The sequence below is a fragment of the Mastacembelus armatus genome, chromosome 6 (genome assembly GCF_900324485.2).
Source record: "Mastacembelus armatus chromosome 6, fMasArm1.2, whole genome shotgun sequence".
Classification (NCBI taxonomy): domain Eukaryota; kingdom Metazoa; phylum Chordata; class Actinopteri; order Synbranchiformes; family Mastacembelidae; genus Mastacembelus; species Mastacembelus armatus.
In genome coordinates this window covers 20,234,532-20,257,519 of record NC_046638.1, presented here as the reverse complement: position 1 = coordinate 20,257,519, position 22,988 = coordinate 20,234,532, and the positions used below count along the sequence as shown (strand labels likewise).

Here is a 22,988-nt window from a genome sequence, read left to right as displayed (position 1 = left end):
ATGTCTGCCTAAAAGTATGGCACTTCCTCTGTCACTGTATTTTTTTCTCTAAACACCTGCCTTTAAAAAGTGTTTTAATAACAATAAAACAATGTAAATGGGAGATAAAATCAAATAGTGTGACAGGAAATACAAAATCGGAAGGATAAAAACAATAAAGAAGGAAATAAATTGGATAAAATAAATAAACAATTACATGAACTCAAATTCTACAAAAGCACAACCATTAGCAGATATTATTCTTACGGTGTTTCCGGTGGAGAACATAGATATGTCAATACGTAGATGCCACATCCCGGTTGTAAGATCCGTCTCCTTGAAATATTGCAGCGGGTTCAGGTCTGTTCAAGCAGCAGATAACACAAAGAAATGGGGGAATATCTGATTCTGCAGGCACTGAAGTCGGTTTCCCTGTAGTCCCATTTCTCGTTCCCTTAATCAGACCATAACTCTAACCAATCCTGATCTGTGGTGTTTATCCAGACCCCCATCTACACTGACACCGCTGCTTTTCAGCGATCTATACCTATGTATAGCTATCAGTCCATTATGTATGCGTGTTCCTATTTAGGGTCACGGGACATGTGTATCTATACCCGTGTATATCTATAGTCTGTGTATATCTATAGTCGTGTAATCTATACCCGTGTATATCTATAGTCATGTATATCTATAGTCGTGTAATCTATACCGGTGTATATCTATAGTCGTGTACATATATAGTCGTGTACATCTATAGTCGCGTACATGCCTTGTATATCTATACTCTTGTATATCTATACCCGCGTGTCTCTGTAGTCTGTGTATATCTATCTCCGTGTATATCTATGCTCGGCTAATGTGTGACGTATTATTGTACCTGGAAGTTCAACGTGCTAGTGTTTTTGCGCATGCGCGCGTATAGTCATTACCGGTTGCAGAGCGGTGCTGTGTGTGCCCGAAGTGACAGCAGCTGCTGTAACGACATGTGGACACACCGCAGGGTATTGACTGTGTCTGTTTGAGGTGGCCCATTGCTTCCGCCGTCAGATCTGTAGCTCGGCTACAGCCACTTCAGCTGTGTCGCTTACTGCGCCTTATTGTGCCTTGTTTACTCACCGGCTTTTATGCACACAAGTGCCTGGAGAAATGCAGAGAATAAGGTGTTTGAAAACTGGCTGGCAGCTGCTGAAATCCAGCTGTGAAGGAGCAGCAAAGCAAACAAACACTTTGCCCTTGGCCTCCAGAAATTACAGCCAAGTAAGTGAATGTTTTATTTAAACTAAATGAAAATGTAGCTGAATGAGGAACAAGTTGGGAAAATTACATGCAGTCTTAACAGTTGCCTCAATTTCATTAATAGAGGAAAATAAATGTAATAGCAGCAGAGAAATATAGTAAACAGCAAGCAAATTCCAGCCCACTTAATGATGATTATTATAGATGATGGTGTATACTACACATTTACAACCACACGTATTACAGTGTCATTCATTCAGGTAATTTAGTAATGTTATCTCTACCACAACTCTGTGCAGTGTGGTTTACATTATCAGGTAACACCGTCTCACCCAGTTTCCTGCTGAAATCACAGCAACATGACAAATTCTCAGCCTGAAGTGTAACCATAAGTTAATGAACAACCTTATCTATACTGCACGTGCCCTCACCCCCTGTCCCAGCTCCCTCCTCAGGGCTCCAGCTCCTTCGGGCTCCTCTTTGACATTGATGGGGTGCTGGTGCGGGGTAGGACGCCGATCCCTGCAGCCAAGCAGTGCTTCAGGAACCTGGTGGACCGCAGTGGCAAATACAAGGTGCCTGTGGTGTTTGTCACCAATGCAGGGAACTGCATGAGGCAGACCAAAGCCGAACATCTGTCACATCTGCTTGAGGTGGAGGTAAACATACCTTTACATCATTATATTTGTCCTCAGATCGCTTTGTCTTTTGTTTTTTTTCCCCACCATCATTAATCTTTTTCTCACTTTATCTCAGGTCTCTCCAGACCAGGTGGTGCTGTCACACAGTCCTTTGCGAATGTTCCCCCAGTTCCACAAAATGTGTGTCCTTGTGTCAGGACAGGGTCCCGTGGAACAGGTCGCTCATAAGTATCCTGTCTTGAACTGGGGACTCTGGTTCCCACTTTCCTTCTGGATGTTGACTTTAAAACTGCGCATGTTCTGTTTATTCAGTGTATTTTTGTTGACGTTCCACTTTGTTATCAGTATTTAATCTTTGTACCCTTTGTTCCCTTTGCTGCCCGACTGTCTCAGCAGGGACTTTTTCATAGATTTCTTCTGTTTTGATTTTCTGTGAGATGTCAGTGAGAGTGTTTTTTATTTGGAGGAGTTAACATGAATGTTTGGACTGCACTTACCAAATAAGTTAAGAGTACACCGGTGGATGAGAAGGTCTACTATTTTAAAAAAATATATTTATACTTTGTGTGTTTGACCTTAACCAACCTGACCTCAGCTTGGGCTTTCAGGATGTTGTTACTATAGATATGCTCAGAGATGCATATCCTCTTCTAGATGTTGTGGATCATAACAGAAGGCCCAAAGACAGTGTAAGTGGTATTAATATTGAAGCCACTTTATGATCAGATATGGATGATTTAGAAATCATTCTAATTATGTATAATGTCTTACAGATTCCAACCACAAAAGGTTTACGGAAAATCGATGGTATGTTTCTACACACACTGGTCACAAACAGCATTGTCACTATATAAGCAACAGGTGAAGCCATGTTTGATATTGCTTTCTTCTGCATCTCATTGTTCCTCCAGCTGTCATCTTATTTGGTGAGCCAATCAGATGGGAGACCAACCTCCAGGTTATCGTTGATGTGCTTCTAACCAATGGGAGCCCAGACAATACCTGGAGTTCTGTGCAATACCCTCACATCCCGGTCCTGGCCTGTAACATGGACCTGCTGTGGATGGCCGAGGCAAAGAATCCCAGGTGTCAGATATACACACATTAATATGTACAAAACATCCAGAAACCTGGTGAAAAGTTTTTAATGTCATTACTGTGTTATTACACTAAATGTCCTATATGTCCCTGTCTCACAGGTTTGGTCATGGCATGTTCCTGGTGTGCTTAGAGAGCCTGTACAAGAAGGTCACAGGTCATGAGCTGAAGTATGAGGCTCTGATCGGTAAACCCAGTGTAGTGACTTATAACTATGCTGAGCTGCTGATCAGACAACAAGCCAAGAGACTTGGCTGGACCACCCCCGTGAAGAGGCTGTATGCTATAGGGTGAGAGTCGTCTCTTGATTTTAGACTAATATTTGACACTTAACAGCCATGACATTTGTCCTTTTTCACTTACAAAAAAGCTTTAGAGTCACAGCTCTTCTTAACGTGTTGTCACTCTTATCTCTATTTATAGTGATAACCCCATGGCTGACATTTATGGCGCCAACCTCTACAACCGCTACCTCCAGGCTTCTCAGCGCACCAGGGCGCAGATGCAGGCTAAAAGTGGTGGAGGAGGTGTAGATCCCATGGCAGAGATTATTGATGTTGCCTGTAAGATGACCCCTGCAGAGCTGGGTGGAACGGCAAGTGTTTACGGAGAGGAGGACCTCCCGGAGGGGTGCAGCTCCATCCTGGTCTGTACAGGAGTGTACAGCAGAGACCAGCAGGAGCTGCCCCCAGACCCAACACACACCGTCATCGAGCAACGCATCTTCCATGGCCACCGGGACTTTCACTTTAACCCCAGCCTCACACAGCCGTCCTTCATAGTGCACGATGTGAAGGAGGCGGTGGAGCGGGTGTTCCAGCAGGAGGGCTGGCCTCTGGAGTAGGGCGAGTGGCTTGAGCCCCTCAGGCTGTGGCTCCATCTCACCACCATCTAATAAATAGCTTCAATGCTTCTTAACTCTTAGTAGCAGAAGCTTTGTTAGTGTTTTTTTAAACTATGCCCTTGATTATCACAGGGCAGTTGAGCTTTTACTGTGTTCTTGTCTTCTAGATTTACACAAAATGCAGTACAGTCAGCTGCAGTAATTCGACAATACCCAGTTTTAGCACTAAATATAGTAAAGTTAGACATTATAAGTTGGTCATGCATGGTAGTGTTTTATTTTTTCATGAACAGCATACATACATCACTGTTTTTAATGGCCCAAACCTACTCTATCTATAGTAGTCAAGGCCGTCTGCCCTTTCTTGCCTTTGTACAAAATAGTCTACATCAACAATCTTAGACATGCACATAGATATCTAAGTGTTGGGTTATCTGCATTTTTAGACCTTTATAATGTAGTTTTATGTATGAGAGCTGAGATATGCAGTCGAGATACAAAGTTTTTGGACAGTCACAGCTTTTTGAGCCTCAGGGTCTCTGCTTCAGCACCTTCACCTTGAAATGCAATAATGAATACAGCATTAAAGTACTCAATGCTGTATACTGACTTTACTGTAATACAGTAAAGTCTTAGCTCTGAGTAGTTTTATAGCAATACAGAATGGACTGTGTAGGAGATGTGATCCTTTTAAGACATAGTGCCCAAAGTTTAGGCGTTCAAATAAACATGACGTTAATAAAATGTTAATACTTTGCAGAAACTCCTTTGATGTCAATGACAAAATCTTAAACCTCCAAACATCACCAGACGCTTTGTATCTTTCCAGCCAATGCTCTTTCAGGCCTTCACTATAGCCGCCTGCAGCTCCACTTTGTTGTAGGCTCAGACAAACTGAGATCAGGTAACTGACTGCCAATATGTTCCACTTTCTCACTGAAAAGCTGCTCGGTTGCATTTGCTGTAGGATTAGGAACGTTGTCCTGCTGCATGATGAAATGACTTATGATGCATTTGACTGCATCTGAGCACACAGTGTTCCTGTGTGCCTTTGCATTTATCCTCTTGCTCCTGTTTATGCCAGTTCCACTGGCAGCCACACATGGTCAGACCACAACAGGAACACCACCATGTTTGGCAGGTGAGGCATTAGGGTTTGGTTCACTATTCATTTGTTCCGCACATTCCTTTTCCATAGAGGTTTGTTTCAGTGTTTCACACAGCTTTGCTCCTCCACATTTAGTTTGTTCTTATGTTCTTGCAAACTGCAACTTCGCCTTTGTGTTTTTTAAGCATCCCAGGAGTTTATGAATGGTGAATCCTTGAGGTCATGGTCATGAAGTCTTCTTGTCATTGTTGACAAGGAAACACATAGAACTACATCATGGAGAGCTTTCTTCACTTACTTTGCAGTCATAAAGGGTTTTTTTCTTCACAGTGCAAATGGTGTTTTTGTCATCCACAGGACTTGTGCAGGTCACAGGTCATTGAACGTACCCAGAGTTTGATATGTCTTATAGATGTCTCTTGGATCTTTTTCACTTGCACAGTCACATCTTTACTCCTCAGTCATAGACTCAATCTAAATCTAAATGGCAGCTCTCAACTCTGAGCTGAGACTCGGCACTTGCTCCTTAATTACACTACTACACTAATGTATGTTAATTTAATTCAAACTGAATGTATTGAACCACGGAGCCTGAAGAAGTAAAAGCGTAAATATGACAATACTTAACATCAAAACTGTAGTTAAAACCTAGTACAACTCAGGTTGTTTCAGAAACACCTCTATAATGAGACAGTTGTCTGTGACACCACATATTGTCCATTTAGAGATGGATTTTATTCTTTGCACAACAGTCAACCTAACTTTGCCTTAGCCTTTCCAAAGTATACACCCCCACCAAGTCGTAACCAGACCAGTTCTGCTGTTTGTTTTTACTGCTATCATATTTCAGCTTGATTTGTTTTTTCGCTAGGGTGAATGCTTAACAACTACAAGATTAGGTTGCCAGGTTTAGTTTCAGTTCCCCAGCAAATGTGAATTTAGTCTCTATCAATAATATATATATATTTTTTAATGTAGTCATATTTTGTAAAGTTACACGTATACTTTTCACAGAAATGGCAAATTTATTTTTTACTGTGGTTTATGTTATGACGATCTTGGCTACTGGTTAAGGTGAATGTCTGTTAGAAGATGTTTGTGGGAGAAAATATTTAATTCTAGTGGCAGCACCAGTGAACATTTAATAAAGTGCTAGTTTGTGATATCTGTACCCCACGGGTATGATAATGTTTCGACTTGTAACTGGGCAACGTACTGTAAAAGCTATGGTGTATGTGAGAACAGTGATTAAAGGATGGAGGAAAAGTGGCTTAGTTTTCCAGTAGAGGTATAGTTTGTAATGCCGGAGTAGTCATCACATTCAGCAGCAGTTATCTTCAGAAGAATATTACAAAAACATCTGACAGGCAATCACCATTTAAAATCTGTGTTACACTGATTCAGCTAACTATAAGTATTAAAAGGCAAAACATAAAAAAACCTACATTCACACACAATACAACATACAGAGTTTCTATTTACAATAAGCCTATGTAAATAATCTTCTTTCCATGGTATAGAAACTTAAACACACATGCACATTAAGCTGCTGCCATTTTTCAAAGTAGTCTTAAACAATCCATCCCTGTGTCAGGCTCTAAAGCACCCACACCTTTTATCTGAAGACATACCACCCACTGGGTGGGAGCTGTTGCTCAACATAAACTGAGGCAGGTGTTGAGAGGACTCGTCTGTGATGGTCATGCCATTTCGTGCCAGCAGCTCCCTGGCCATAAGGATGAACGCCGCCTCTATGTTCTGTGCCTCTTTGGCAGAGGTTTCCAGAGCAGCCAGCACGCCGCTGCTTTCTGCCAGAGAGCACGCATCCTCAAACAGCACCTGCCTCTGAGTGTGGAGGTCGGACTTATTCCCTGCAGTGATGAAAAGAGCAGGACACCTATCAAGTCATTAGATCAAACAGGCCCATACTATAAAAGGAACAAATGACCCAAAAGAACAGAGAGCTGCAAATAATGACTGACTAATCAAAACGCTATTTGTCAAATTCCAAAGTGATGCATTCAAATTGTGTGTAAATATTTTGTCTACTTTCATATTAAGTAAAGAAAAACACAGAATCCGCATATTTGAAGAGCTGTGGGAAAATCTATTTGAATAATCAATGTGTTTTTCTTTTTAAATGAAAAACACATTTTGTTCTTTGCATCTGTATATAAAAAACTGTTACTCACTCTGTAGAGCTTTACATGTCGATGTACATGTGCTTTACCATGGTGAGCAACAGCTGATATAACTTGATCTCTGTAGGTTACAGTGACATAAAATAGGACAGAGTGCTGCATGTAACTGAGGCTAAATAAAATTTTGATATGATTATTGATGTATTGCAGAAATTTCCAAACAAGGGTACACACACCCCAAAAGGTACATGGAGTAGCTGAGCTAATAAAAGAAATAAAAATGCTGATGTGGAAATTCAATGTGAAAAGGGGTGTAAATAATGAGATTTGTTGATATTTATTTCATTCATTGCCACAATAACTAATGAAACACCAGTTAAGCTGTCTGTATAATTCAAGCCTCCTGTCAAGTAAGCTCCACCTGCTGCTGCCCAAATATAGCAAAACTAGAAGCAAGTAAGCAGAGAATTTAAAATAATAAACGTAGTTAATAGTATTAGCACAAATGCAAACTTGACCAAAACTCTGAAAAAAGGCAAAATTCCCAGATCACTACGTATATTGTGAAAAGTGAAATAATATATCCACTTTTAATTTATGATATTGTATTTCAGAATAATAATTCTTGAATTTAAACAGCACATATGATGGTGTTGATGACAAGGTAGTTGAGCTCTTGTGGCAAGGCTGAAGTACAAAATGGTATCGTTGGTGTAGTGTCCTCCACTACTTTGTGCATTAGTTTACTGACCAACATAAAACCAACTTGTTCGCATTCAACTTACCAATGAGTATCAGTACCACACTGGCTGCTCCGTAGTGCTCCACCTCCCTGATCCAGTGGGGAACAGACTCAAATGTGGGACGTCGCGTGATGTCATAGGCCACCATGGCCCCATGGGCACTGCGATAGTAGCTCTGAGTTATAGTACGGAAACGCTCCTGTCCTGCTGTGTCCCACACCTGCATCTGCAGTAACACACAAAATGCAAATCTATCCACTACCACTTAAATGCTTACAAAATTATGGGCCAAATAGCTCCAAAATATCCTATGAAGTTGTTCAGCCATGCTCTGTTCAAAGGTTATCAGTCTTTCATGAAAATGGTCACCCCAAACTAATAAGCATAAGTTAGCATGAGTTAAGAAATTAACACACCCAGAAAACTAACACAAAGATTTCTCTGGAAGAAAGTCTGCCACTCCTGTTTCTCTAAAGAAAAATACACACTGATTAACTAAAACAAGCAGAGGACTTATTTGCTTTAAGCTAAGACTAAATACACAAGCATATCTTATACAGCAATGTTTTTGTTAATATATAAAAATTATAAATGATATGACATTATAAATGATTGTGCATGGGTAACTGTGGTTTGGTAAAATCTCCCACGCAAACTAAACTGGTATGAGCAAAAATATCTGAATGAATGAAAAAAAAAAAAAGAAAGAGTGATGTCACCTACCTTTACCCTCTTGCCATCGATATCCACAGTACGAACAGTAAAGTCGACACCTATGGTGTTTTGCTGTTTCTCGATGAATATGCCAGACTTAAAGCTCTGGACCACACAGGTCTTCCCTACGTCTGAGTCTCCAACCAGGACGATTTTAAACAGGAAGTCGAAAGAATCCTCAACATCCGGCCCTGGAGACTGCATGGTCAAGGGAGGAATAAATGCACAAAAAAGAAATGAGGCTTGAACACCGGGTTTAAGACCTCTGGTTCCCTCCAGGTTGAGACTATTTACAAAAACAGCAGGCACATCCTGGTCAATAAAAGGACCAAATCAAGTTTGTACCAGCAGCAATGTAACTGCTCATGTTGTTCCAAGTAAATATGTGGTATCTACAGTTAAAAGTTAAACCAAAAATAAATCTCAAAATTATGAATAATCTTGCTGGTAAATCCAGTATCCAGTATTGACTCCAGTAGTTTGTTTCTTCTGTCAGGCTCTACAGAAAGCAGCTCCAAAATGTAAATACTTATCCCACAATAGGAGATTCAATGTCGATTATTCATTCACAATACATGAGTAACTATTCAGAAGCTGTATTTCATTATTCTGTACTCGTCTCCAAATGTATGCTAAACTATCTGCCACATTCTTGAAGTCTAAAAGAGAAGTTTGTTCTCCTGCCCTTTAGACTGTCACTCTTAACTGCCCAGCACTTCCTCCTCCAATCCCCTTCATTCTGCAGCAATTGAAGACATGCCTCCTACCTGTCTTGGTAGGTGTGATCGCCAAACGCCAGCCCATCTGCACCACTGCATCTTGGGATATGGATTATATATGCAGGCTCTGTAACTGTATACAATATCTGTAAGAAGCAGAAACCAAATCCAGTTACTTGATACATTATTTCAAAAAGCGCTGTATGATAGACAGACACAGACAAGATTGAACTAGTTTTTTTATGATTAACTTGTCAAACCTTAGTTTTTTTTATGATTAACTAACTTCATACCATAACTAACTCAAATGGAGTTAAACACAGAGAGCAGTGTGCTGGCGGCTGCTTTTGAACAGAACCGTAAGACTTAATAGAGACATGTTTTGCTCACAAGGCTCCGTGTGCAAATACTCCTGAGCAAACAGCTTAAACCACTCCTGCAATTTAAGTCATCACAGAATGTGAACACTTGATGTCTTAACAGCTGTCCTTTACACCCCAGAATGTTTTTGTACTTTTAAAAATGTTTTACATAATTAGCACATTATTAGCTTCCTCACTGATTACTGTCAACTAGCACATTCCACGACAACAGAAAGGGGTTAATGATAGAATAAGACCAATACACAACATAAAAACAATGGTAGAGAAGGATAGTTAGTCAAGCATGAAGTGTAATTGAAATCATATTACCTCAGGCTTCATACATTGACATCACAGTGAGCTGCCAACACAGAATGAGCATACTGTTTTGAATCTTAATGAATCGCTCCCTCTCTCTCCACCCCCTCACTTGTTTCTGTCGTCATCTCAGCCCACAGAAGAACAAGACACAGCTGGACAACAAACAATGTGTGCGTGTGAGGGACACTTGACCAAGTAGGGTCTATCTTTGGCTGTAACCACCAACCACCTTCTTTCTTTTGTGTGGCTGGTCCCTCATAAAAGGTGGTTTTGTTTACCATTCTGATGGAAAAAATAACACAAGGACAAGAGCCAAGAAAAAAACGTCTATACACTATGCATTTTGACAACAAGCTAATTCCATTTACATAATACAAAACAGATTCAGGCTTTTAGGTGTAAATATGACCATGCCAAAAACAATGCTACACATCTTATCATATAGGAGCAAAATATCAGAAGAAATTATAAACATTTTTTGTGAAATCATGAAAACATTCTAAAACCTGAGCATTTAGTGGATGATTACAAAACTAATCTGGTCCAAAGAAACACAACAATGAAGATTTAGACATACATGTAGGAGCAGGTTTGAATCACCAGTCACAACAACAGAAATTCTCCTGTGATTCAGAGGAGCATCTGTCCAAGAGATGTGGTTGTGTCAATGAGTCGTGATGAAATCATATTTGAGCAAACACTAAGCTACACTATTATGGTCACAGATGTCGGTCTGCTGTGTCATCTCCTCTGCAGCAACTGTCCTGCACTCGCAGTATTTCTGAATCTAAATGCAGTGCCAGGGCTTTGTTTGCTTATTCTCTGTTTCTGGGGTTTGCTCTCAGTCTTATTCAGTGATGTTTCTGGAGGAGGGACATGAATCGGTTTCCATGGGATTGGGTTGTAAAAGCTGGGTGATGGGTAGGATTTGTCATAGGGACCTGGAAGAAACAGAGCCAATATAAGTCAAGGCAAATTAGTTGAAACCAACATGAAAAAAATATTTTGATAATTTCAGGATGAACTGCATGAAAAAAAAAAACCATATATAGATTTCATCAGCTACATGGTGTTAGCTACTCCAAAAATGATGAAGTACAGGTAATTACTGAAATGACCAAATGACCTTACTTGTTGGGCAGCAAGGTGATTTGGAACTAGCTCTGCTTTTTTCATTGGCTTTAGCCAGCCATTCCTTAAACCTCTCCTCTGCCCTCTTGTGGCGTTCTTTCTCCTGCTCCTCCTTCAGGGCAGCTTGTTCCTGGCCAGAAGAAAAGAAAATCTCTCAGAATCTGGCTTTTGCTCATTAATTCATTATCAAAATTTTTGAAAAAAATAAAATAAAAAAAACAAAAAATGTAAGATTCAGATTACTTTTGCCTTCTTTTCTTTTTCTATTTTTTCCTGGTTCTTCTTTTGCAGCCAGTCTTTGTATTTTTGTTGAGCTTTCTGTTCAATCTCCCTGTGTTTCTCCTGCTGCCTCAGTACTTCCTCCTCCTCTTTGCTCTGTTTTACAAGTTTCTTATGCTTCTCCTGGGTTTGAAAAGATAACACTCAATCACTGTGGATTTACTGTGTCCATGCAAAAGAAAGAAGAGTTTAAAAATGCAGTACTGTACCTGTTCTCTTTTCATCTTCAGCCACTCTTGAATCTTTTCTTCCATAACAATCCTTTTCTGTTTCTGCTCCCTTTCTTGCTGTTCCCTTTTTTCTTTGAGTAAACGCTCCTAATTCACAGGATATAAGTTCAGACTCTGACAGGGTGCAATAATAAATACTAGTACTCAATAGTACTCAATACACCAAAAAACTGAACAAAGGAAACAATGCTGTCACATTAAAGGGACTGAAACTACAAGTAACAGTGGCTTGCCTCTTCTGCTTTCTTTCCCACTTTGAGACGGTCCTCTTTGGCTTTGGTCACCAGCCACATTTCCCATGCACTCAGAGCAGGTGAGGCTGCAGGACACACAGCTGAGGGTGTTTCTGGTAGCTCACATCTACAAAAAAAAAAAAAACATCTACCATTATGCACAGTCTATTCTGTACTCACGTTTTGTTTGAATCGTGCAGTCTAATGCATCTCATTCACATCAGAAGGCATCTTAAGCTTTCAGCAGCACCTGACTGGTGAACTGTCACTCTGTCTGGATAAAGTCCGCTGAGCTGGACTGGGCTCCAGGTCTTCATCACTGTCAAAACTGTCGTGATAGATGGGAGACAGCAGAGAAAATGTGTCCTCGTCGTCGGACAGGACTTCGTCGTCTAAGCCCCTGGATGTGTGGAAGTCTTTCTCCTGACTAATCTTGAGAGGGGTCGAGCTGAAGACTTTAGGAGCAGAATCGGGACATTTCGGCATCCTCCGTCCAGACATTAACAGCCGATGTCTGCTGCCAAACACACAACACGTGAGGACGTTTTCCATGAGTTATGAGCGAGTTTTGTCTGTTAGCTAATGTCACATAAAAGTATACTACTCTTCAGCGAGGCACAATATACAAGCATGACTAAAAAGCTGATATTTAACATTCACGGCAACAGCTTGCTTACAGCTAACAGCGGTTAGCAAAGCCTTAGCATTCAGAGCTAACTCACAACTAGCGTTAGTTAGCTAACTCCGCTTAAATATCATCTAATACAACGCGAACGTTTAAATCACATGCACGTTTTATATGTGCAGGCTCTCTAGCTAATTCCCAAAGAACAGTGGACAGTTTCCAACCTACCTTTATATGTATATGCGCAGAACTCTCGTAGTGTTCGTCGTGTTTCCAACGCTGGACGTGATTCGCAAACAACTCTTTTTCCCATAATACACTACGCCCCCACGCTCAACTGGACGCTGTTTCTGTAACCATGGTGACGTTTAACGCCTCTTCGCCACGGTTTTTTCCCTTTTATTGTTTGTGCCGCTTAACTAACCATAGAAGACACATGCTGCAGCTGATGTCTACTCATACAAGACCATGCATTTAAAGATGATGATCAAGTTTTACTGATTTAAGGTTACAGGAGTTCAGTCAGTTTGCTGATTTAAAGATACAGGAGTTCAGTCAGTTTGCTGATTTAAAGTTACAGGAGTTCAGTCAGTTTGCTGATTTAAAGATACAGGAGTTCAGTCAGTTTGCTGATTTAAGGTTACAGGGGTTATGCTTCACTCAGTTTGCTGATTTAAGGTTACAGGGGTTATGCTTTAGTCAGTTTGCTGGCTACTGTTGAGACAGATGGTTGTTGTGTGTGTAGCAGCTCTCACCCAGAAGTCAACCTTCCCCTGCACTCTGTCACACTCCCACTTAACATGGCCAGTCTAATTACCAACAGGCCAGGCAAAATGAGCTTGTGCACTGAAGGGCCGCTTTCACAATCACATGTGGCATCTTGCAAGTGTTTGTAACAACATGCAGCATTAAATTAAATGTGGTTGTGTTTTTGCCTTTTACCGTTGTTGTCCCTTGCTTAAGTAACATTGTGAATTATAGATTATTATTTAATCTAAGCAATTAGTGTGGGTTTCATAGAACTCCATCCATCCATTAGCTATACCTCTTATCCTGTGGAGCATCGCGGAGAGTGGGAAGACAGTGGGCGAGAGGCAGGGTAAACACTATCACAGCTTTAACAGAATTCTTTAAAATTAAATATGCTAACAACATACAGATAGGCTACAGTAACTATTAATGAGAGAAAAAACAATGAGGAAAACAACCACATGACTGTAGCTTGTTGGTAATTATAGAAATATTTCTGGGATGCTCTCTAAATAGCTACCCTGCACCACTGTACCAATTTTGTATGTGTCAGATCTCTGCAAGGTGTTTACAATTCTGAGTAAGGTCATGGCATAAGAGAATAATCAGCAACCAGCACGTGCAAAAAGCAGATAGGTGTGTCTGATCCTACATGAGTCTACAGTAACACCTAAGTGATGGATTCCAGCATTTCCCCCTGGTGCTCATATCCGAGAAGGGCAGGATCTCCCATTCAGAGCTCTATGTGGTCCATTACAGGCCACGCACAGCCAACTGAGCACACCAGCAGCCAGCTTGCTGGCCAGGCGGTATGGTGGCAGGACACCTTCAGAGACTGCCAGTAGGCAGAAGCAAACTGCGAAGACTCTCTCAGACCCCTCATGCAGACAACGAACCACCACAGAAGTCCCGCAAAAAGCTCCAAGTCATCATTTGTGTGCTGCTTGTGGAACTATGTGAAAGATTCACTTTCTTTGGGATTGTATGTAACATGATTCTCTTCTGCACTGTGAAGCTGGGCTATGACAACAACCTGGCTGCAGCAGTCAACCTGTGCTTTATAGGAGCCAGCACCTTGACCCCTGTTCTGGTTGGATGGTTTGCAGAAACCTGCTTAGGAAGGACCAAGGTGCTCTATTTGTGTGCTTTCCTTCATTTCTTCGGTAAGACTCAATGGGCTAAAGGTTGATACATGTTGCCTCATGAGACCTTATAAAATGTTGTGCAGTATCTCAGGCTGTATATTTCTGTTATAATGTAAGATTAGAATAAAGTTTAACAGTACATAAGCCAGTCATGGTGAAATGACTGATGTTTTTTTAAAAGTTTTTATGTTTTTCTCACTTTTTCATAGTCTGATTTCTCTTTATTTGTAAAAGCCAGGAAAAAACATAGCTTTAATAATCTTATAATATTGCTGCTTACAAATCTACAAAAATGTGAGATGAACAGTGACAATCATCTTCCATATTATGAAATGTGATCTTTAGTGTGAGCTAATTTCAAGTGTCCATAATTCTGTTCAAGTGTTCAGTCAGTGCTCTCCTGCTGTGAAACCACATTCACGTCTGAAATCCAGCTGTAACCAGATGTCATTGTATTTTGTAGGCACAGCCATGCTGCCTGTGGTGGCGTTTCCATTTAAAGATTTCTACATTGACACTCATCACATAACCCACCAGCTGGAACCTCGGGAGGAGCAGGTCTTGTTCTATACTGGTCTCCTGGCTGCTGCACTGGGCATCGGTGGAATCCGGGCCATCCTCTGTCCCATGGGAGCCTATAGCCTGCAGGCCTACAACCAGCACCAGCTGCTGTCCTTTTTTAACTGGTGAGTGGTGGGGAGGAAGTATGAGGTAAAGGTATGAGGTAAAGGTAGGTACCTACCATAGTGGTAAAGATATTGAGCAACATTTAATAATATATCCTACGACAGTATTATTTAATTATATGAATCAGGTACCATTAAAATACTACATATAGTGTAGGTATAGTAAAAGAAAACAAGACCAAAACAGGGAAGTAACATTTGGCCATAGAGTAAACAAGTAATAAATTAGACTGAGTACTGTACTAAGTGTTTTTATTAAAATAATCCTGCTGTTCTTATTGTGTAAAGAAAAGTTCAAATGTGAGAACAGCCACACATACATGTCAATGAAATGTTGAAATATATATATATATATATATATCTGTTGCCCTGTGGTATCTAACACCATGACCTGTTCCAGGAAGTTACCAGCAATTCCTTGCAGTTTTGGATGTGCTCCAACTGTCATCTGCCCATGTCCCTCATACCCAATATGCTGAGTGCAAGAACTGTTGACATATAGTCTGATATATTTTGGACCTCATAGTGGGTAGCCCAGAGTAGAAAACACTATTTCCCCAAATGCACAGCTATGAAAAGCTTCTATTGTAAACTACAATGAGAAAAACAGCAATAAAGGCATGTTAACAATAATATGGGATGTCAAATAGGTTTAAGTAGGGCCTAAAATAGCTAATCTGTGCTTAGTGAGTTAGTGTAACAGGTAACCATTACTGTCATTCTTTTGCTCCCTCATTTTCTTCCACTATAGTTACATTTAAGCACCAATACAAACCAGTAAATTAATTAGTGCCCAATTCATACAGTGCACTGTAGATTATGGCCTATTTTACAAATCATTACCAGACATTGTCTTTTTACATAGCTTTAACCATGAAAAGGTTAATGTTTAATGAACTAAAAGGCTCAATGTAAGATTTTTTTCATTACATTTAGGTTTTACTGGTTGGTGAACCTGAATTCCACTGTTGTGTTTCTGGGTATTGCTTACATCCAGCAGTCTGTGGCTGAAAATCTGGGCTTCCTTATCCCCTTCACCTCTGTGCTTCTCGCACTCATCGCCATACATATGATGCGCAACAAACTGACCTACAAACCCAAGAAAGGTAACAAAAACAGATAGAAACAGGATAAAAACCTCACACAAATGGATTTAACTCTCCATGTTTCCATCAAAGGTGGATCTTTGCTGACCACACTGGGAGTTTTTTTTAACTCTCTCAAGATGTGCTGCCTCCACTATCGCCACCTCAGTGGAGACGTAGTGTCTTGGCTGGACCGGGCCAAGGAGAACAATGGAGGCCGTTATAGTGAGACACATGTGGAAAACGTCAAAGTCCTGGCCAGGCTCTTTCCTCTTTACGGGCTTCAACTGCTGTACAGAGCCTGCATCACACAGGTAGATTACCCGGGAACAAAATGGGTCATTTTCTGTTTTTTGGAAAGTGCCTTGAGATGATTGTATTGTGATTTGGAGCTATACAAATAAAACTGAATTGAAATAAAATTAATTTTATCAGAATTACTTCCTTACTTCAATTTACGAGTGCATGTTAATGAATGTGTTTCCTAGATTCCTTCAGGTTACTACATACAAACAATGAACTCAAACCTTCACCTGAATGACGTCCTGCTGCCCATCGGTACCATGAACGTGATCAGCATCCTACCTCTGCTGCTCTTAGCTCCTCTGATTGAGTGTGTGACAACTTGCTATCGCTCCATGGAAAAAAAAACCCTGGCACCTGCAAAAGTTATTAGTAAGTATATTCACACATTATGTCTTCACTGAAACATCCCTCTTTCTCTCTCACTCTTCTATGGTAGATAAGTATTTGGTTCTCCTTTCTCCTGTAATCATAACCTCCATTCTGCAGACTCCTTTTTCATCACCCCATCCTGTCCCTGTATCCTTCCCTTCCAGCTCTGGGCCATGCATGTGCCACTTTGTCAGTCCTGGTGGCAGGTTTGTCTGAGCTGCAGAGGAAAGCTTACCCTCTGGTGGAGCAGACCCTGTCAGGAAAGGTTCTGCAAGTGTCGTCCATGCCGTGTTTTCAGCTGGCACCTCAGTACATCCTGCTTGGTCTCGCTGAGGCTCTTGTCACCCCTGCATGTGAGTGAGAGACTCATAACATCCATCCATCCATCTTCTATACCCGCTTTTTCCTGAAAGCCAGGGTCACGGGGATCTGCTGGAGCCTATCCCAGCTCTCTCTCGGGTGGAAGGCAGGGGTACACCCTGGACAGGTCACCAGTCCATCACAGGGCCACATAGAGACACACAAAGACGGACAACCTCACACACTCACACTAGACTCATAACATGACACATAATTTTAAGACAGATGTTTCTTCAGCCTGGTCTGTAATTCTGTCCTGTGTGTGACAAATAAGCAATCAAACATTTCAGCTGTCACTTCCACTCTGGCAGGTTCCTTTATATCCTTCCAGCTAACCCCGAGCCATATCAGAGGGATCGCTCTGCACTTTCTCACTCTGTCCTATGGAGGGGGCTGCTTTCTAGGAGCTTTGATCATTCAACTGGCATTCTTTCTCTCTGGAGGTAAAAATGTATTTAAAAAATTGTGCTTTGTGTGTTTATTGTCAATAACAGATGATTGAAAAGCAGCAATATGACCACAGTGATATTTGATTACAGGTAACTTCTACCCAAACAAACTGCATGATGGGAATCTGGAGAGATTCTTCTTCATCCTGGCCACATTGATGGCTATAAATACCCTTGTGTTTTGGAGTGTATCTTACAGGTACAGTATCAGCTGTAACTACTAGGATTATACAGTGCCAAAAAGGTTCCAATTAGATTATTGATTTTACATAATAAACACAGACATGTATGGAAGATAATTGATGGTTTGCAGTGAGTGAGCCATTGAAGTCCACAGTGTTTTCACAGCATGTGAAGGCATTTTCTGGAAAGACAAGGCAGTTTTCAGCAGGCATGAGTGTTGTGTATAAGACAAACCCTCTCTGTGCATCACAACTCTAAATGTTTTTGTGTGTGTGTGTGTGTTATGTTTTCCAGGTACATGGACCTGAGTGTGCAGGGCAAAGCACTGACCATCAGCCCTCTGACTGAGAAGCTGCTACATTATAAGGCCTATCTGCACTACTATGACACTGTGGATCACACCTACACCAAACCCTCCATTGAATCTATTTTATGACCATCTTTGTTATAACCTGTGCTGTTAGTGGCGCTGGCGCTGCTTATGTCAAAATCTGTAACTTGGAAAACTGTGTGCTAAACTGTATAAATGATAAACATGAAATGTACTGTCTTTTTTTTTTAAATCAAAATGTATAAAATCATACATGTTTCTTGTATGTCACTTAGGACTCTTGGTTTTGTGAACATGTGATTTATTAGAGTGAGATTCTTTGAGTTAAGTCTGCATGAGTTTTTTTGCATGACATTTAGATGTGAAAATGTAAATAATAGCACAATGAATTAAACAATATATGATTTGATATTTTGTGCTTGTTTATTTGAATATAATAAGCTAAAGCAAAGTCATTCTGCCTGACTGACTGATTGAAAACGGAATAAACACAACAGTAGATATAATCAATGAGGATGAACAATAAACCCTACAGGATTTATTTCCATAAGACATTACTTTTCTGATAAATTGTTGGCTTGAAGGAGGATTATTCCACTGTACAGTATAAAGAACAGAATAATAAAATGTGGTTTATCCATCAGTCTAACAGTAAAACTATATAATATTTACTGGACTACCTTCTGTGAAATAGCTGTGAGTGTCTTTTATCAACAAAAAGTAACTCTCTACAGTTCCATCCACTGGCATAGTTTTTAAAATGAATGTAAAAGAAATATCTTCTACCTATTTTCAAACTTTATGAAATGGTCACAGTCAATGTGTGCAGAATTATGATCATTTTAAGATTATTTTTCTTTATTTTGTCTCTTCTGGAGTTTATTATATTTCTGTGAGTAAAAATACCTTAAATGTGGTAATGTCCAAATTAAATTCTTACATTCTTGAAAACTGATTAGCCTTTTGAGACTCAAAATTACATTCTTTTCACTTTTTGTACTACTAGTAATAATAGTCATAATCAATCATAATCATTCAGCTTTGCCCTTTTCCACTTCGAATTAGTAAAAATGTATCACTAGATGCCTGTTAATTACTGTATATGAATAGACAAGTGTCCCTCATTTATGCACATACATGTAAAAGTTTCTTACCAATCTTGAATCATAAAATGCCAAAAGTGTAACGTTCAGCCTGTTCTGGAGCTAATGATTATTAATGTGTACTGGCTCAGACGTTGCATATATTGCCAGTGATGCACCTAGGTCAACAGAAAACCCAGGATACAGAGGTTCGCTGAAGGTGGTCTGGATTTGCTGCAGCAATGTCAGCCTGTCGGAGTCAGAAATGCTGTAGAAACCCAGCAGTCCTGCTTCATAATCCAGGCGGACACCTATTCTGCGGGAGTGAGCGGGAGGAATCTGGCCTTTGTGAAGATTATTGTGCCAAAATGTGCAGCCAGAAGGAGAACATATTATTTTCCAGGACAGATGATTGTGGCCAAAACAGCAATTTTTCCCTGAACCCTTCCTTTCAATGCTTTTGTATGACACAGCCAGCTCCACTATGCCACCATCCCACGCCACTTCCCAGTAGTGTTTGCCCTTAAGGCCCTGTTTACACAGTGCCTGGTGGAAGTAGGTGAATCTTTTAGCGTGATCAGGGTGACCCTGGTCCTTATCGCTCCACGATATCTCTGTGTTACTATTGGACAAGCAAAGATGTGCTGCTATTGTGTTGGGATCTATCTCTAGTCTGGAGTCTGTGAAGAAAGATCAAACACTCGTTCAGCAGGTGAGGTTTTCATGTATGTGCTGATATTCATGAAAAGTGCATTAACATTTATACTTACTGCCATGCGTGGTCATCAGTTTTGTCCTTGATGTTATTTCCTCTGGCAACATTGGCATTTTTAACACTTAACACAAAGAAAAAAATACAGATCAATATACAAATACAATAAATAGACTGAATACATCAGACAAATGATTTAGAGAATGATCCTACTTACACACATGTTTTTCAGAACAAATGAATAATTCATTCTTTTTTTGTTTGCACATGTTTTTAAGTTTATCCTGCTGTGCAGTGACAAATGCTGTCAGTGTGTCAAGTCTTTCATGGGAGTCTGTCAATACAGGGAGGTCACCCATTGCCTGGAAACCCTGCACACAGCAAACAAAAACAAAACTACTAAAAAATTAGTAATAACTTTTTTCAAAAAAAGTTTAAAAATGATACACACTTTTAAAGCGTGCAGTGTCACAAATTATATTGTCACCTTAAGAAACTGAATGGGATCCTCTATTAGTAAAAGCTGGTTGATTTTATCCTCTCTCCTCCTCAGTTGCAACATGTCACACTGAAGCTGCCTGAGGTGGTTGTTGGTCCAGTCCAATCCAGCTTTCTCTATTTCTCCCACTTTCTCTCTCATGTCAGAGCACTTCCTTTCCATGGAGCGGACGTATGCACGGACGTGTTCTGCAGACAACCGCTCAAAGTCATCACACGCCTCCCATGCAGCATCCTTGCAAAAGACATACACCATTTGTCTTGTTATGATTGATGACATTGTGTCCATCAGAGCAATAGCAACAGTCAAAACAAATTGCACTTTTGTTAATTGTTCTGCAACACAAACCCCCTCAAGTGGTTGCAACCACTTGAGGGGGTCCAGAATCTTAGTGGTTACAAGTTGATCAGTAAACTAGAGAATCAGACAAATAAATCTAGTTTTTCATTCAAAAATAAATATTTGTATATTATAATATGACAAGTCATACACAAATTCATCTCAAATTGCTTTTTTTTTATGTTTACCTCTTCAGGCCTACAAAATTCTAAGTAAGAATTACTTTTATTGCACTGCTCTCAACCAATAAATACATTTAAAAAAATGTAGTGTGCTTTAATGGAATAGTTTTCTTTCTTGCAGATGGTTAGATGAGAAAAATAATCAATACCACTCTTAGAGTCACATTAGAGCCTTCACTGGTCCTGTAATAACCTCACAGTGACATTGTCTAGACCCCAAGGAGTCACTTACACCATTCAAGAAACTCTGGCACTCTGGCTTATAAGCACAGTGTCTCTTTTTAACACTTTGTTTTTTGTGTTCAAACAGTTTGTGATATGACATCCTAATTGGTAAGATTTTAGAAGTGCTGCTAGGCAGATTTGGTTGGAACAGAATCAGGTGCCAGCCTTCTTATTTACCTCATGAAATGATCAACAATAGTTGTACTGTCCAAAATGTCAAACTATTCAAACTATTGCTTTTATTGCTGTTTGCTTTAATTACTCCATTTCCATTCTATATACTTCTGCATAAATATTTTTATAATGTACTGTACTGTACAGATGCTATTTTCCCTGTGAAAACTTCTAGACTCACACATTCATCATGTTCCGCAAGTTGAATAAAACTGCCCACACACAAATTCATGCCCTCCTTTCTAGCACATCCTTGTCTAAAATAACTGTAGTTAACCCAAACCCAATGCAATGAGACAATCTCGTATCAACAGGACTTGAAATTTAAGGTGTTTTAACACCTGTGGCTCGTTTGCTTTGCTCCGAATCAGGGGGCTAAAAAGATCCATTGTTGCGTTTTTCTTTTGGGTCGTTTGTGTTCACAGGGTCACAGTCCCAAGCTCCAAAGTTGGAAACAAATGTCATGCGCGAACCAACTGTTCTCTCATTGGTCAGAAATCTTACGCGGAAAGAGGAAGAGTTTACCCGGGAATCCATTCAGAGCAGGGCGGTGGCGGTAACGCGCCATACCTTCTTGGCTATAAATAATAATAAAAAGAAACATGTGGCATCAGCAGCGTGTGCAGCTAGTTTGCTTGGTTGTGTCTCTCTGGCTAATGTAGCAATGTTCGCTAAACTAACAAAACGAGAAGAGAAAACTTTCTTCTGTTCCCTGTTTCAGAACAACTGCTCAGGTGTGAAAACACCTTTAGATAATTTATTGGTGAATAAAAAAGGATACTTGTGTTGTATGTGGCTGACACCCACTCTTATGGAGTCTGCAGCGTCATTCAGCTTGGCCCTTTTCCACTCTGAAGTCAGCATTCTGTCTGTAACTTCCTGTTGAGTCCTCTTCAGTTGTATCTGTTAAAATAACAATACAAACATTTTCGCAACGTGTGGCAATAAAACAATACAGGGACAGGTACCAAATGACTTCAGGATGGTGTTGAATGAGTTACCTGTTTCTCATGCTTTAATGCTGTGATTGACACAACGTCGTGGTCTTTGTGCTCAGCCATGCACAGAAAGCACAAGTATTCCTGATCAGAGCGGCAGTATATCTCCAGCAACTTGTCATGACGGCCACAGATGTGTCCTCTGAACCTAACTGTGGCTGGAATCAGACTGTGTTTTTGTAGCAGCGGATCCTCAACATGAGTCTGCAAATGAGTCTCACAGTAAGAAGCCAAACACACACAACAAAACTTGCAAGCTCTTCTTTTTCTCCCTGTGCAAACATCGCACTGCAAATCACCAGGTGTGGCGTAGTCATCATCATGATCATCACCATCACCAGCAGCAGCAGCAGCAGCGGCAGCATCTTGAATTGGTTTCCTCCTCTGCTGCTCCAACAGGTCAGCCAACACTATGTTCCTCTTCAGAACGGGCCTTGGATAGAAAAGCTGCCTGCACTGAGGACAACTGTATTTCAAGGTGGAAGCTACTTTTTCATCCTGATTTGTATCCCAGAAGACATCGATGCATTTCATACAGTAGCTGTGTCCACAGGCAGTTGTCACTGGATCCTCTAGTAACTGTAAACATATGGAGCAATCAAACAGCTCCCGATTATAAGCCATTTTCTCCTATTCTTACTGAAGGAGATACTTTCAGTTTCCCTCAAAGAGGAGTGGTTTGTTGGCAGATTGCTCTCAGTGGGAG

General features: G+C 40.4%; 4 protein-coding genes across 6 annotated transcripts; 2 read left to right on the top strand and 2 right to left on the bottom strand.

Moving 5' to 3' along the window:
- Positions 1-909: 909 nt before the first annotated feature.
- Positions 910-4,556, top strand: hdhd5 (haloacid dehalogenase like hydrolase domain containing 5). The gene is made up of 8 exons (XM_026310673.1): positions 910-1,239; positions 1,662-1,877; positions 1,975-2,087; positions 2,455-2,548; positions 2,633-2,666; positions 2,771-2,945; positions 3,059-3,247; positions 3,381-4,556. The coding sequence occupies exons 1-8, from the start codon at positions 1,129-1,131 to the stop codon at positions 3,799-3,801; spliced, it is 1,353 nt and encodes a 450-aa protein (XP_026166458.1). The 5' UTR covers positions 910-1,128; the 3' UTR covers positions 3,802-4,556.
- A 1,147-nt stretch (positions 4,557-5,703) lies between these two features.
- Positions 5,704-10,653, bottom strand: rab19 (RAB19, member RAS oncogene family). 2 transcript variants are annotated; one of them, XM_026310676.2, is made up of 5 exons: positions 9,919-10,653; positions 9,275-9,372; positions 8,517-8,705; positions 7,836-8,019; positions 5,704-6,780 (listed from the first exon to the last, which is right to left on the bottom strand). In XM_026310676.2, exons 2-5 carry the CDS (start codon positions 9,323-9,325, stop codon positions 6,500-6,502), a joined length of 705 nt encoding a protein of 234 aa, XP_026166461.1. In that variant the 5' UTR covers positions 9,326-9,372; positions 9,919-10,653; the 3' UTR covers positions 5,704-6,499. The 2 variants fall into 2 exon arrangements, with proteins under 2 accessions (XP_026166461.1, XP_026166460.1); XM_026310675.2 differs by having other exon boundaries at positions 9,275-10,653.
- Positions 10,654-12,122: 1,469 nt separating this feature from the next.
- On the top strand, positions 12,123-18,176 carry slc15a5 (solute carrier family 15 member 5). Its single transcript, XM_026311224.2, has 11 exons — positions 12,123-12,154; positions 12,221-12,317; positions 14,173-14,320; positions 14,766-14,988; positions 15,925-16,094; positions 16,167-16,387; positions 16,562-16,748; positions 16,913-17,101; positions 17,420-17,551; positions 17,648-17,756; positions 18,035-18,176. Exons 1-11 carry the CDS (start codon positions 12,123-12,125, stop codon positions 18,174-18,176), a joined length of 1,650 nt encoding a protein of 549 aa, XP_026167009.1.
- A 294-nt stretch (positions 18,177-18,470) lies between these two features.
- Positions 18,471-22,982, bottom strand: LOC113132521 (tripartite motif-containing protein 16-like). 2 transcript variants are annotated; one of them, XM_026310672.2, is made up of 8 exons: positions 22,638-22,779; positions 22,582-22,604; positions 22,286-22,486; positions 22,092-22,187; positions 20,353-20,598; positions 20,083-20,236; positions 19,924-19,989; positions 18,471-19,833 (listed from the first exon to the last, which is right to left on the bottom strand). In XM_026310672.2, exons 1-8 carry the CDS (start codon positions 22,645-22,647, stop codon positions 19,277-19,279), a joined length of 1,353 nt encoding a protein of 450 aa, XP_026166457.1. In that variant the 5' UTR covers positions 22,648-22,779; the 3' UTR covers positions 18,471-19,276. The 2 variants fall into 2 exon arrangements, with proteins under 2 accessions (XP_026166457.1, XP_026166456.1); XM_026310671.2 differs by having other exon boundaries at positions 22,286-22,982.
- Positions 22,983-22,988: the final 6 nt, after the last annotated feature.